The sequence below is a fragment of the Phascolarctos cinereus genome, unplaced genomic scaffold (genome assembly GCF_003287225.1).
Source record: "Phascolarctos cinereus isolate Bilbo 61053 unplaced genomic scaffold, phaCin_HiC Scaffold_726;HRSCAF=1367, whole genome shotgun sequence".
Taxonomy (NCBI): Eukaryota; Metazoa; Chordata; class Mammalia; order Diprotodontia; family Phascolarctidae; genus Phascolarctos; species Phascolarctos cinereus.
In genome coordinates this window covers 4,447,129-4,463,519 of record NW_027556098.1, presented here as the reverse complement: position 1 = coordinate 4,463,519, position 16,391 = coordinate 4,447,129, and the positions used below count along the sequence as shown (strand labels likewise).

General features: G+C 37.3%; 1 protein-coding gene across 1 annotated transcript in view; it reads right to left on the bottom strand.

Annotated features, from left to right (window-relative positions):
- ACE2 (angiotensin converting enzyme 2) overlaps positions 1–10,058 on the bottom strand; it is a 66,271-nt gene extending 56,213 nt beyond the window's left edge. Inside the window, 3 exon segments of the mRNA XM_078146094.1 lie at positions 7,287–7,581; positions 9,047–9,172; positions 9,964–10,058. Coding sequence (XP_078002220.1) covers positions 7,287–7,472 — 186 coding nt within the window. The 5' untranslated portion in view covers positions 7,473–7,581; positions 9,047–9,172; positions 9,964–10,058.
- Positions 10,059–16,391: the final 6,333 nt, after the last annotated feature.

Genomic DNA, 16,391 nt, shown 5'->3' with positions numbered 1-16,391 from the left:
AGGACTTGAGTTCAAATCCCACCTCAGACACTTGACACTTACTATCTGTGTGACCTTCAGAAGGTAGGGGAAAAATATTATGCCTCAAAAACAGTGAAAATGCAAACAAGTCTATAGAAAGCTTGCTGAAGCCAAGTAATTCCATGACCATCCAAAGATGCTTATAGGATCATAGATTCAGAGCTAGAAAGGAGACTTTAGAAGCCTTTGAGTCTAACACCTTCACTTTATAGATAAGGACATGGAGACTCAGAGAGCATAAGTGTCTTGTCTTAGCTGTCTTAAGGCAGCGAGATGGCACAGTGGATACAGTGCTGGACACTGATTCAGGAAGACCTGAGTTCAAATCCTCGTCAAACACTTCACTAACTGTGAGACCCTGTGCAAGTCATTTGACCTCTGCCTTAATTTCCTCAACAGTAAATAGGAATAATAATAGCATCTACCTCCTGCATTGTTGTGAGGATTAAATGTTGTAATATTTGGAAAGTGCCTTGCATATAGTAGGCATTTAATAAATGCTTGCTTCCTTTCTTCCTTGCCCAAAGTCACAAAGCTAGTAAATGTCTAAGGCAGGATTCAATTTCAGGTCTTCCTGAAACCAATTCTAGTGCTTCAACAACACCTAGGTGCTTCAATGATGATGAAACTGTCAGGTGGATAACGAATAGACAGAAAATAGAAAAAAATTTGACATTATTTCTAGAACAATGATTTTCAGCACCAGTGACAACAGAACCATAAAATTTGTATCCCATCACCTCGGTTGCTAATGGTATAAGGAATTTAAATTAGTGCTAAATAACAACTTATAAAGATGAAGTTGGGAAGAGAGATTCTATCAGACATAGTATAAACCAAGGAAATGAATGCCAAAGGCAACACAATTCTGAAAGCATTGAGAGATCTTTTTATAAGATAATTTAGGGGAAGAAAAGTTCCCCCCAAAATGGAAAAAAAAATTCAGGTAATTCATTCATTGCTGTTGGAATTTGAACTTGCAAAATCTTTTTGGAAAGGTTTATGACTATGCAGTACAAGTTATAAAAAAAAAAGCACACCATTTAGTGTAATGATTCCACTGTTGGAAATATATCCTGAAAGTAGAACAAAAAAGCTATTTTGGTTTTTTATTTTAATGTTTTAAATTTTATTATTTTAAAAGCTATATTTTCAATTTTTGAAGCTACATATAGATATATACATGCTATATATAATGTATATATAGTGCAGAAACTTAGAAGCAATGGTAAAATGGTAGAATATTAAATTGATTGCCATTAATTAAACCATTAATTAAAATAATGATAGATTAACTTATATGTCTAATTGTAGAATATGAATATAATAGAATACAAATAAGACTGAAAAGTATGAAGAATACAAACAAGGTTGAAAAAGCTTTTCAAAATAATGCAAAGCAAACAAAAAGCAAAACTAGAAGAATAAGGAAAAGTGACTGAGAATGAATGGACAAAAATGGATAGTTCAAAGTCCTTACAAGGACAGGGAGGAAATGACTGAAAAAGCGTTTGATACTTTATGCCTTAAAACTAATTAATTTTAAATGTTACTAAGCAATTGAGTCAAATGCATTGAAGGTCAATATTAATTCCATAAAATATTTAATTTTAAAAAGAAATAAATTATAGATATTATTCTCTAAGAAAAAGAAGGAAAAACAAGAAAGAAATCAAGAGAATGTCAACAACTACTAACCCTGCTTTCTCATCCTTATAAACTCTATATAGGCATGATATATACCTGTATCTAGGGTATCATTGATGAAAATATAAGAAGAAAGTAAGTCTTTTGTATATAATTCTTTAGAACAAACCATTTTCTTTTAGTCATGCAACTGATTGAAAAGGGGTAATTAATATAAGAGGAGTCAGCTAGGTGGCTTAGTGTATGGAGTGCTGGGCCTGGAGTCAGGAAAACCTGAGTTCAAATCCAGTCTCAGATACTCACTGGCTGTGTGATCCTGGGCAAGTCACTTAACCTCTGTTTGCCTTAATGCAATGGAGAAGAAAATGGCAAACCACTCCAAGTTCTTTGCCAAGAAAACTCTATGGCCAGTACAATTCATGGGATTTCAAAGAGTTGGACAAGACTGAACAACAACTAATATGAAGTTCAATTTCCTTTTTTTTTTTTTTAGTAATTCATTGGTTACAAAAAAGAATTTGATTTGGTACAGCAAAACACAGCCTTAAAATCTCTCCTTCAGTAAGAAGCCTATCATGTATACATTAAGGTCATAGAAAATCTCTTGAAAAATGCAACCATAACCTGTTTAATGACTGCATATTATCATCAAGAGAAGGACATATTCTTGCCCAAGTATTAGCATGCCAGTTGTACTCTAAAAGGTCCAGATGGAAAAAGGATTCCCTAGGGATGTTAAATTCTTCCAGATGCTCTTGTTTGTGTATGATACCGTCCTGATGAATCAAGTTCCTACCTATTAAAAAACCTCCCCTATGAGATCCATAATTACTCAAAAGGGATTGGCGTAGTCCACGCAGGAAAAACTAAATGGTTGAAAAGTGCCTACTATTCAGACAATGGCATGTTGTTGGATGGCCAGTCCATTGAGCTAGTACAACAGTATGAAAATCTGGAACAGGCATTACAGATAGACAATCAGTTATATACAGAATTGAATGAAAGGAAAAGAGCAAGCTGAGCTACATCTGGGAATGTGAAGTCCTTTTTACAATCCAAGCTACTCCACGGTGCAAAAACCTATTTTTTTTTAATCACAAATATTATCCCAGTGATCGCTATATGATTGTGGACCTTGGATCACCATGATACCCAAAGAATCACAGTTACAGGCAACAGGGCAATAGAGAGATATACATGCTAGGCATAGGTATCTTTTTTTCCAATTCAGACCCAAATGCAATAAGTGGCATAAGGGATACCACTAAGGAAATGTAAGAGCAGAAAAGTAGGTAGGAGAAGATAAACAGATGGTTAAATCTCAGTGCTTCTCTGGTTAAATAAGGCCTTCAGCGTGTGAGGTGTAACCTACGTATGTTCCTTGAGAGGAAAGACTGACTCACTTTTGTCTTTGTATATACCCCAGTGCCTGGCACATAGTAGGCACTTAATAAATAAAAATAAAAATTTATTATTTATTAATAAATAAAAATTGATTGATTCAATGACTTTATTTAATTCCTTTTCCTGGATTGTAACTAATACCTTGGAGCCTGTCATTTTGTAAGGATAATTTTATAATCTTCTTCTAACATTTGCCAACATAGTACCATTTATGTCAGTCTTCCTAAATATGCTTCATCATATGCATTCTTTAAATTTAAAAGGATAATTTTCAATATTTTTTAAAACTTTAGAATGAACAAATAATCTCTGATTAATAGTTGCCCTTTGAGATCACGGAAATGAATCCAAACCAGGTAGGGATCATTGTACTTTTTGTCCTCAAAGGGCATCACACAAATGCAAGCTATTGCTTAGTCATTAGGGACATTTTACTCAGTGTTAAAAACAACATAGCTTCTGAACAATGATTTCCTCTCAGGCTAAGAAAGGAGACTTGATCATTAAACAATAGCTTTCACCCACTTGTTTAGCACTATATTAAGGTGGAAGGAAGAGTGGATTTGAAGTTAGAAAATGTGAGTTCGAATCCGGGGTCTTCTTGTAGTCAGTGTTATCTTGGACAAGTTGCTTAACAAGCTCTCTGGTATCTAGTTCCCTATCTGCAAAATTGTTCAATGATCTTAAACCAAAATCTAAAAGTCTTTTTTAGTGGTGTTTTTGTTTGTTTGTTTGTTTTAGGCAATTGGGGTTAAGTGACTTGTCCAGGGTCACACAGCTAGTGTCAAGTGTTTGGTCTGCGGACAGATTTGAACTCAGGTCCTCCTGACTTCAGGGCCGGTGCTGTATCCACTGCACCACCTAGCTGCCCCCTGAAGTCTTTTTTAAAACAGAATTGTTGAGCCTCACCGGATTTTTTACTCACTGGATTATTTACAGAGTAAATAAATGTTATGGTATACCCACTGCTATGTTAACCTGAATGATACAAAGGGCCTCTTTCTTTTTGTTGGGAAGACCTAGACACAAGCCAAATTCTGATATACCCAAGGAAAACTCTGAATGGCTTTCAAAGAGCACGTCAAAGAATATGATTGATAGGAAATATTTGAGATTGAACCAAATCCACATAAACTCAGAGCTTTGGTTGCAGGATGTATTCTCATCTATGGTAAAATAAGATGCAGAGTCATCTTCATGGCAATTTGTAAGGCCCAGTTCTTCCCCTCTTTCACATTAGGCACACAAAAATTTCTCTATTCCTCCACTGTAGATTTCCTCCCTCAAACATACTTAATAAGGAACATGTTATAAAGGCAACTGGGATAAGCTAATGACCCAACTTTAATTGCATTTACCTTCCCACACACATATGCCTTGTGAACACAAGAAGAGCCCTGTACAGAAGCTCGTGTCCTAAAGCACCCTGGACTATCTAATTCTCCAACTTTGACTTTTTCATGACTTGTTCACTCTTCATTTTACACCTGTCCCCCGGGAAGCACAAATAGGTTGTGGCTATAAGCAGTGTCTATGTGGAAGAACAATTTCTCTTTTCACCCATTCTACTTGGAAAACCACATACACGTGGATTTAAGTATCTCATAGTACTATTCATTCTTGCTTGAAAATGGGTAGATTCCACCATTAATTTGCTGGATAATGTATTGGAAAGAGGACAGGATTTTTTGTAGACAAGAAACTCAGGTTCTTCTACTAGATGGTGACCTTGGACAAGTCACTTAAACTATGCCCCAGTTATCTCATTTGTCAAATGGGAAAAATATCTGTACTATCTACTCACCAAATGAAGGCACTATGTAAATGTACATAGGCAGGTACATTTTATGTTCTCTGAACTTTGTATCTCCACCGATATGCAGCACTCTGCACATTGCATCTCTGCACACAGTTGCACTTAACTGTCTATTGAATGAATGAATTTACGGGTTGGCAATTTTCCTACAATGAAGTCAATGTATTTCTTCTGCTTAGCTAGATACAAACTCTTCTAAGTGTTTTTTGCGTCACCACTTGTTGCTTCTGCCCTAATAAGTAAGTGTAGGTAAGTGATAACAGTATAATAGTTAATGATCCAAGGATTATTTCCGCAAACATCTCTATGTTTCATTTCGTAACAAGTAATAAGTCCTGACATCCAGATGCATAGTGCAAATATTCTTCAGGTCTCTCCCCATCTGTTAAGTTAGTCATAATCTACCACCACCATAACTAATTAATTGAACCCATCATAAAACAATGAAAATTAATAAAAAATCATACTATCATTTCATCACTAGACAGAAAGAAGCCAAATAACTCATAAATAACCATTTTAGAGAAGTTGCTTTGCATTAAAAACTAGGGGTTCATTTGTTCATCCAAATATTTATTCAATAGCCATTTAACGGCCTACTGTGTAAAGAGATACAAAGTTTCATTAAGTCAGGATCCTGGGACTCATGGAACTTAAATGAAACAAAGTATTATGAGATAAATGCATCAGAATTGTACAAAATGCTTCTGCATGAAAGATTTGACAAAATACAGGATGCTACTAAAGATCTAAAGTTACTGATTCTCCTAGGATTAAGAAGTTTTGGAAAAGAAGGAAAACAACAACAAACTTATTTGTTGTTTTCAACTGAGGCAATAGGCTTTTAGAATGACAGACAGAAGGGGAAAAAAGAACAAAGTAAAAAGTACACAGCAAAGAACAAAAGAAAATTTACAAGGAAGCAAAAAAAAAAAAAGATGGACAGCTCTCAATACAACGTGTAGTATTTATTATACTGGCTTTCTTGAAATGGAAATTTATTGCAGCATATTTTGAATCCTCTTTTACATTCTGCTGCATACATGACATGCTTGTTTTTTCTTTTCTTATTTTGTATTTAAGTTTGTAATGTTTCTTTTTCTTTTCTCTATTGTGTATTTAAATTTTAGTATTTAACATATAGAAAATTCTTTTAAAAAACTGAATAGAATGACAGGTAGTCAAATGAGCAAATCTTCCCAGTCAACAACTTACTTTGTACCAGGCATTGTTCACTGTGGATATTATAGTCACATTCTAACAGGACACAATTTTTTTTAAGTTTCTGAAAGAGGTTTTTTTTTTTAAAGCATTATATCTAGGAAGTGCCACAAACCCAACATACATCATTGTCATCCCTGATAAACCTGGCAGAGACATTTAGCATGGGATTCTTCGCTGGTCTGAAATGTAGCCCTTTGGTCTCCGCCACTGAACCTGAATCGATTTGCAGATCATAAACTACTTCTTTCTGTCTCTCATATTTGGGGGCTAGGAGAGAATTTGGCAAATTATGGGGACTGAAATACACAACTTCATGCTTTGTAGAGGAAATGAGTAAATTGTGATAGGAAATTAAATATGCCTTCTCTTAATTTACAATGAAATGCATACTTATATATGCCAGGCAGAATATCATGGCTTTCCCAGGACATCTTAGGATCTATGTAAGATGGTTTAAATATAGTTCTGCTTGGAGGCCTCTGGATAGACTGGGTGACCTTTGGAAGTCCCTTAGAGCTCTGTGACAACTAGGATAAGAATTCCCAAGTCCCCACTTATCTAGCACATGGTCAGGGTTTAATTACTAGCTAACCCTTTTACTAAGAATAATTTAGGTTTCTCCAAAATTCTCCATTTACACAAAGTTGTATATATGCTTCTGTTGACATTGAAGTTTGAGTTATTATGATTTTAATAATGAATCACATTTATTTAGAAACACAATGAAATTTTAAGTGAGATGAGAATTATAGATGCCAATTTTGCATAAGGCAGGAATTAGATTACTGGAAACTGGCCAGAGATTGCTCAGAAGCTTATTGATTTAGAGTTAAAGGAACCTTACAGATTGTTCACTGTGGATAAATTTTACAGTTGAGAAAACTAAGGCCCAAGAGAAGAAAAGTGATTTGCCCAAGGTCACACAAGCCATAAGTGGCAGAGCCAGGATTTCTGACTCTAGATCTAGAGCTCTTTCTATCATACCACAATAAGAGAGTTAACATTTAATCATTCCAGGAATCATGAATAAGAGAGATGAAGATGAAAGCCCACCCCCACTCCATTCAAAATTGAGCTTGACTGTTAATCTCATTATCTTTTCCATTTTGGTAGTTGTGATCCGGTCTCATCCCTAAAAAGCAACAAACACTCATGCATAGTCATGAGAACTCACCATCTTTTGGACATTCTCATCAGTAATATTAGTGTTATAATCCCAAGAAGCAAGTGAACTTTGATAAGATATCTCTTCTGCTTCCTTGTTAAATGTTTCCAGAAATTCCTTAGCCCTTTCTTCCGTGGAGAATTGAGCAGCAGTCACAGCCACAAGGCTGAAAAAGAGCCAGACAGGGTCTAACATCTTTTCCTGTGAGCCAAGATCCCATCCACTGAGCAAATTTCTTTCAAGCAAACCTCTTCATGGGTTTTTCTCTCCCATCAGCCTTTGAACTTGGGTTGGGCGCTGAGAACTTTAAAAAAAAAATGGGGCAGTAAATAATCTGTTGAACTATTATAGTTTCCATCCAGGAAAAGACACACATGTAAACAGCTTTAAGAATGATTACAAAAAAAAAAAAAGAAAGAAAAAAGAAAGAAATCAGGTAAACAAACGTTAATTATTAACTTGAAAGATCCATAACACTAGTAGCATTTTATGATCTTATCAAAAGCTTTTACTTTTAGTTAATATTTCCCTAGAAAGCTGTCAAAGATACACTCAGGCTCCTACAGTGTGACAGGTTGTTCGAAGAAAGCCAGAATTATGACTTAAAAGGTAGCTGAAGCACTGTAATATTCACTAGCAAACATATAAAGAGTCAATGAAATAACTATTGGATTTCCCCACCAGATTTTAAAATGGATATGTCCTAGTTATACTCCCTGCTCTAAGACAGATAGATGGCTTCTTAGTCAGTACGGTTTTAATTGTTTAAAAGAAGGGAGCTCTCGTAGGGAGAAAATAATAAGATGAATGGTGGATATGGCACTTGAAAAAAATAAACACATGAAAATACCTTATTTAATCAATTTGGGAAAAATAAATAATTGTAGACACTTTATGCTGCTGGCCATTTCCCCATCATTATTTTACTGTAAAGCAAGCAGCTTTTCCTGGTCCACCATCTTCTAATGCCCTCCCATCTGTTCTGTATGCATCACGTACATTGTTGTTGTTCAGTTGTTTTAGTCATATTTGATTCTTTGTGACCCCGTTTGAGGTTTTCTTGGCAAAGATACTACAGTGGTTTGCCATCTCCTGCTCTAGCTCATTTTACAGATGAGGAAAGTGAGGCAAATAGGGTTAAGTGACTTGCCCAGGGTCACACAGCTGGTTAAATGTCAGACCAGATTTGTATTCAGGTCTTCTTGATTCCAGGCCTGGCGCTCTGTCCATGGTGCCACCTAGCTGCCTGCATGATGTACATGCCTGTCTACATATATACATATTATACTGTCACCCCCATTAGACTAATCTCCTTGAAGGCAGGAATCACCATTTTTGCCTTCTGAAGGATACCAACATGTTCATCTCATAAGTGCATTCATTTATTCATTGAACAGTTATTCACTAAGAATTTATTATAAGTGAAAGATAGTGTATCAGGTGCTGATAGACTTTTTTGGTCTGGATTTATGATTTCATCAATATAAGGAATTCTTTTTAAAAAAAAGTAACTCCTATCTTACTTGCATCTGTATTCCCAGTGCTTAGCACTGCGCTGGTAACAGTAAATGCTTAATTAACACTCACTGACTTAACTATAATGCAGATCAGCAACTGTTCCCCAATGTATAGATTTAGAGGTTTGCCTGGGGCACTGAGGGATGAAATGACTTGCCTACAGTCACACAGGTGGTATGAATCCAAAGCTGTACTTGAACCCATGCTATGTGGGCTATTACAATGCCTCAATATTTTCAAGCTTAACTCACCCAGAATCAATGTACTTCCTTTCCGACTTACACCAAAATAGCCATCAAATATTCTTCATTTTACATTTGTGCATTTCCTTCCTTAAGACAAGAGTTTTCTGCGTTTGTCTTGACTGGTGTTGAGCACTGTACAAAGTTTAGATAAGATGGGGTTCTCTGTCCTTAGGAAACTAAGTCTAGCTATTTAATTGTTACAAGGAAGGGTTTTGGGGGAGGGGTGAGGACTTGGGAGATAGTAATAACTATGAAAAAAAATAAAAACAGTATAAATAAAACATTTAAAATACATTAAAAGTTCAGAAGGGGTACACAAAAGGGCCACTTTTTACTACCTTATTAAATTGAATATAAACTTTAAAAATAAAATATACATGGCAGAAGCTGTACAATTTGATGCACAATCTTAGTTGGCATAATTGGTAGAGTATTGGGCCTGAAGTAAATCTGGCCTCAGACACTTACTGATCCTGGGCAAATCATTTCATTATGTTTGCCTCCGTTTCCTCATGCATAAAATGAACTGGAGAAGGAAATGGCAAACCACTCCAGTACCTCTGCCAAGAAAACCCCAAATAGAGTCATGTAGAGTCAGATATGAGTGAACAACAAAAACAACAACTATATGAGAATATCTGTTGATAACTGTTAAGTTCATAACAAAAAAATTTTAAGGTTCCAGAGCTCTAGTCTAGGAGAGAGAGAAAACATACAATATTACATGACAAGTTCATTGAAGAGCTATTTGACACCTGAGAAGAAAGATCATAATTGACTGGGAAGAATTTAATTTTCTTTGTTTCTGAACATACTAATTTCCTATCCCTGGTGTCATTTGGCTCTTAGCCATTTTTTAATTCGAACCCTACTCTTACACAGTATTAGTTATCACTCCAATCTAGAGTCAACACAAAACTTACTAAGTTTGCTTTCCAGTGCATCATTCTAGGCATTAATGTTTCAGACATAGTGAGAGGCTGGCCCTTCAGATATCTTTTTCCTTCTCTCACCTATAAAAAACCCACCTAGAATAAGAAGGAACTAAAAATGCTGTCATAAACCAAAGAACTTGAAGAGTTCTCATGTTTATTCTCAGAGTTCTAATGTCTCAATGGCAGGGTATCCCTTTCATAAATGGAGAACCCAGAGTAGAAGTTATTAGAATCAGAGAGCAGAAATGACTTTAAAGGTGGTCTAATCCAATAGTACCTCATTTTACAGATGAGGAAATTGTATCTTCTCAAGCCAAAATGGTTACTGGAGTAATCACACATTATTTAGGATTATAAGATTATACATGTGCATACACACCCTCTGCAATCTGGCTAAACTGGAACATTACATTTTTCTTGCTGCCACGTACAGGTTGTCCACCAGGCCTGAAATACTCTCCATCCTCCCCTCTGCTTCTTAGAATCCGTAGCTGCCTTCTTGACTCTTTCAAAAGGTCTTTCGTGATTCTCCCAGGTGTTACTGCTAACTCACTGTGATTTATTTTGTGTATATCCTGTATTAATCTATCTGTCAAAATATATGTCTCAGTAGTAGAATATAAGCTCCTTGAAGGTAGACTCGCTCACTTTTGCGTACCTCTACCACAACATAGTACTTGATATACTAGGTGCTTAATAAATGCTTGTTGACTGACTGACTTCCTATCTGCTTATAATCTTAGAACTATCACAAAGACTGGATCATTCTATCCCCAGGCAAGAGATCCTTGCAATGGCTGAGTGTTAACATGGAAACCCTCTCTCCTCTCCCTTAATCCATAAGTAGCACAGTGGATACAGCACTGGGAATGGAGTCAGGAAGATTCATCTTTCTGAGTTCAAATCTGCCTTCACAAGTCACTTAACCCCATTTGCCTCAGTTTCTTCATCTGTAAAATGAATGCCAAGAAAATCACAAATGGGGTCACAAAGAGTCTGAAGAAACTGAACAACACCACTGCTTGTTTTTGGTTTTTTTTGTTTGTTTTTTAACAAAAATAACCAAATAGCTTAGTAACAATAGAAAAGGGGATAAGGAAGTAAAGTGATTCCTACCTTCCATGAAGATGGCATGGTTAGCTCAGTTATTATGACTGGATACAAATCAAAACATACTGTCTTCTTCCCAAAATGAAATCAACAAAATAGACCAAATAAAAGTGAAAATGGAAACAAAATAAAATCATACCTGTTTGGTAATGCCCCTCCCACGTCTGTGAAAGCTGAGATGAGAATCTACACCAAGGAAGAAAGAAATGAGGGAGGAAAAGTGACGGCAGCAATGGGAGAGTCCTCAAAACTACTACTGGGTAGTATCTATTACTTTAAGAAAAGTAAAAATAAAACTTGACCTAGGTAACTTCCTGAAGTTCTAAGTAATGTGAGAGAAACAAAAAAATGGGGTATATTTCCAATTCAGTTCACTGAAGCATAAAACAAGATTAATATTTCAAGTTTTAAAGAAGAGATGAAGCAAGGTGTGAAGTCTTGAGGCCAGATGGATAAAGGATCCTAAGCTTAAAGGAAGATGAAAACACAACAGTTCCCGTAGGAGGTAAAAGGGGGAATTAAGGCAGCCAAAGTTCTGACAGTAAATTTCCAGAAAAAAAATAGTTCATAAGGATGCTTCAAGAAAAAACTTCCACTACTAAGGAAATTGTCCTTCTTGCTCATTATCTACCCAGACTTATGCTGATAAGATATTTGCCTTGAATGCTTCTGGACAGAGATTTTGGAGGTGGATGATACTCATGGGAGCAAAAACTCTTCTGGTATGTGCAAGAGACCTGTTTTGACTGATTGCTTGGAAACAAATGTCAGTCATGGGAAATGATAGGAGTCATAGAAGCAGAAATGGAAATCAAGTGGAATCATATAAGAAGGAAAATGGGAGCTAAAGAAATTGGAAAACAAAGATATCCTACAAGAAGGATCTTAGTTATAGACTACCCTTGAGTAATAAGGTCCTTTTGGGTTCTCAAATACAGAAATACCATGATATTCAGATTAACACAAAATCCAGCATATAATTTAGTAGTTACTATCTCTAAAGTGAAGAAGAATCTCATTTATGCTGAAGGATATTTAAATGCTGATTAACTGTAATGCCAAATCACAAAATGTGCTTCTCAGCATAGAGGTGGAAACTAAGGATGCAGAATGTCACAGTCACTGATGATTTTGCTCAATTGTTTCCCATGTTACAAGTGAGGGTATGAAAGTTGAGAATTGGAGAATAGGAAATGACTGTGACATAAAAACAAAAATTATCAATAAAATTGAGGGAAAATAGAGAGAGAAAAAACAATTGCTATTCATTCTTAGATAGATGGATAGATGGACAGATGGTTGAATGTAAATTACTTCTAAGAGGCATAAGACAGCCAGAAGCTTAATATAGTAGAAACAGCATTGGAGTAGGACTTAGAAGAATTGTCTTCTGCAATGCCCAAAACAGTAACCTTGAGTCTGTTAATGTCTTTGGAGCCTTAGTATCCAGATTTGTAAAAAGGAGACAATAATTCTGAACTACCCACCTCAAATGACCAGGAGAAAAGCTCTTTGTGAGTCTAAGACAAGTGCTTTTGTATTGGAAGCCGTTGTAACTATAAAGCATTCTATGAATGTTGGTTACTTCAATAGTTATCCATAAACATATCTATATCTCTGTGTAGATAGAGTTTTAGAGAAACCTGTCATTTATCTGGCAGTCCAAGAATGAACTGTTCTCAACAAGTGAATATTCCTGGTCACATCTCATTATACAATGAAATTTCATTTTTTCAAAAATTTAGCCAATAAGATGGATCCTATAGAGGACCATGCCATATGAGAGGCGTAGATATACTATATGAGTATGAAAATACTGACCTCTTCCTGAATTCAAATCTGGCCTTCCTAGCTGTGTGATCCTGGGCAAGTCACCTAACCCTGTTTGCCTCAGTTTCCTGATCTGTCAAATGATTTGGAGAAGGAAATGGCAAACTAGTCCTCTGCTAAGAAAACTCCAAATAGGGTCATGAAGAGTTGGACTCAACTGGAATGACTGAATAACAACAGCAAAATGGAAATATTTACAAATTATAGGCCCTGGGAACTCGACATGTTTCAGTAATCTTTCTCCCCAATCTGCTCCTCTTCTGAAATTCTCTATTACTTTCAAGGATACCCCCATCCTTCCAGCTATCCTATTTTGTAACCTCAGTGTCATCTTAGACTTCTCACTCCCACTCATCCCACAGATCCCAATCAGTCGCCTCATCTTGTTTCTATCTTTTTTTTTAAGTGAGGCAATCAAGGTTAAGTGACTTGCCCAAGGTCACACAGCTAGTAATATCAAGTATCTGAGGTCAGATTTGAACTCAGGTCCTCCTGTCTCTGGCCAGACCTCTATCCACTGTGCAACTGGGCTGCCACTATCTTGTTTCTATTTCCACAACATCTCTTTCATCCTTCTTTTCCTCACTATTCACAAAGCCACCTCCTTAATTCAAGAACTCAATACCTCTTACCTGAACAACTGTCATTGTCTCCTCTTTTGGCTTCCTAGCTCAAGCCTCTCCCTACTCCAATCCATCCTCTGCTCGGACATCAAAGTGATGGCCCAAAATGGCAGATCTCAATAAATTCTTCTTGTTGTTGTTCAGTTGTTTTTCAGTCATGTCTTCATGACCCCATTGGGAGTTTTCTTGGCAGAGATACCAGAGTAGTTTGTCATTTCCTTCTCCGACTCATTTGACAGATGAGGAAACTGAGGCAAACAGGGTTAAGTGACTTGCCCAGGGTCACACAGTTAGTTAAGTGTCTGAGGCCAGATTTGAACTCATGAAGATGAATCTTCCTGACTCCAGGTCTAGGCAGTCTGTCTACCGGGCTATCTCGCTGCCCTAATAAACTCTAGCGGCTCCTTATTGCTACTAGGATGAAATATAACCTCTTTGGCTTGGCATTAATATTTCTTCATATTTTGGCCCCTTCTTACACATCACTTCTCTCCATGAACCTTAATATCCTCTTATATTAGCCTACCTGCCATTTCATAAGCAACACTGTCCAGTCTATACTTTTGTACTGGCCATTCCCCATGCTTGAAATGCACTGTCTATTTAGCCCTGTCTCTTGTAATCCTAGGTTTCCATCAAGACTCAAATTAAGGGCTTTCTTCAATATAAATCTTTTCCCAATTAACCGTACTCCCCAACCTACTCCCACACCCACCCAGATGCAATGGACTTTCTCCCAAAACTACCTTGCGTTCATGGTATATATTATGTATATACTTACATATGTTTATGTTGCTTCACCCATTAGAATGTAAGCTCCTTGAAGGCAGGTACTGTTTCAATTTATCCCCAGCACCTAATAAATACCTGGCAGGAGCTTAATCAATATATGTTCATTTTTATTGATTGCCCATGGAGGTGAGCAGCTCAGCTTAGCTCTCCTCAGCTCTGCTCTGCTCAGAAAAAGTAAGAGGCTGAGAGTGTCTGTAACCAGGAGAAAGGTTAATCAGAAATTTCTGGCAAGAAGAATTAGTTTTCTCTGGGACACCGCCTGGGTTGAGGGTCCCGATGACTTCCAAGACAAACATTTTTGACAGGAAGCCAAAAGGGGCTGGACTTGGAACTCAGGCAGGAAAAGACTCTACTTCTTCAGAGACCCCAAGGTTTCTGGAAGACAGAAAATTAGGTAAAGGCCCAGGATTGGAAATAAATTAGCAAAAAAAAAAAAAAAGAATGTTGAAAACAAGATTCCCCAAAGGAGAAGGTACTGAAGACTGGGTAGGGGAGTTATAGAGAATATTGAAAATCTCACCAGGGAATCCAGATGCCAAGGGCAGGTTATAGGGAACAGGTAGCAATTATCATGAGACTAGGGGTATGTGTGTGTTGGGGGTGGGGAGGAGAGGTACACGCATGCGTATAAGTTCTGGCTGGACTAGCAGTAAGTAAACTAATTTCAAGGGTTGAAGGCTGGGGAACAGGGCAGGCCAAGAATGTAGAGACCATAATTCTCCTTGGTTGCTTTTTTGACCAGCTACCTCCAAGAAAATGAACACTACTCTGAAACTTACTGGGTTTCTCACAGAAATCATGTGCTTCCCCTACTCTTATCTGTGCTAGTCCTTTATGTGTCGTGAAACAGAACATGATTTATCTCTGGGATGACCTGTCTTTATCTCATGGGGAGGAGGCAAAAGAGGAGGAAAGGGTCAGGGTATTCAGTCTAGCACAGTAATTGGAGATCACTGAGCTCCAGACAGAGTGACTGTGTTCAAGACACAGAATGAAGCCAGCTGCAGACAGCTGTGTGGCAATGCTATAATTTCCATAGATAAGGAGGGGGATGTTGCTACTAAGATCACAGCATTTCAGGCATTTTCAGAGGCCACTTCTTATCAGTGATTCAATCCCTCTCCATTTATATGTACCCACAAAGGCTATTCCAAAGCTTTTTTTTCTTTCTCTTTAGTCCCCCAAACCCAATTTCTTATCCTCAGCAGGTGACCAGCTTCCTAACTTCATGGTGCGCCCCCACACACATGACCCTGACTGCATTTGCACAGAGACAACCAAGCTTGATACCTAGCTGACAAAAATAAATAATTAACATATACACTCCAGGGGCTTCCTTCCCCAAGGCCAGACCTCAGAGGATTTCCTCCGCAGCCTGCCCCACCCCCCTACCCCAGGTGCAAAAAAATGGCTAATTCTCCAGCTGAGAAGAAGTATCTTCTGAGGTAAATATCCTCCCCATCTCAAAATTCCTCAATTTCATCATCTATTTTCCCACTAGCCTAATACAAATCCTTCGTTCTGCAGCTTGAGTCAATTTTCTGGAGAAACAGATTGGTATAGTGAAAAGGTCTCTGATCTTGGCACCTGGGGTTTGAGTTCAAGCTCCCCAACTGGGTTAGGCAAGGAATTTAACCTTTCTGAGCGCTGGTTTCCTTAGTTGTTAAATGGGGAAAACACCTGTACCATCTGCCTCATAAGGTGGTTGTAAGGAAAACACTTTGTAAACTATCAAACCTTTTGTGACCTTCTATTATTATTATTTTCCTTTTTTAATGATGAAGAATGTTTATCCACAAAGTTCTATTTGAAATAGCCTGTGAGTTTCTAGGCTTCTTCCCTTTTTGCCCAGGTATGTTATAAATTTGGGCAGGTAGGTGGTGGGGTGTTTTGATCACCACACCTGGAGTCAGGAAGACCTGAGTTCAAGTCCTATCTTAGACATTTATTAGCTGTGTGATCCTGGGCAAGTCACTTAACCCTGTTTGCTTCAGTTTCTTCATCTGTCAAATGAGCTGGAGAAGCAAATGGAAAACCACCCCAGTATCTTTGCCAAGAAAA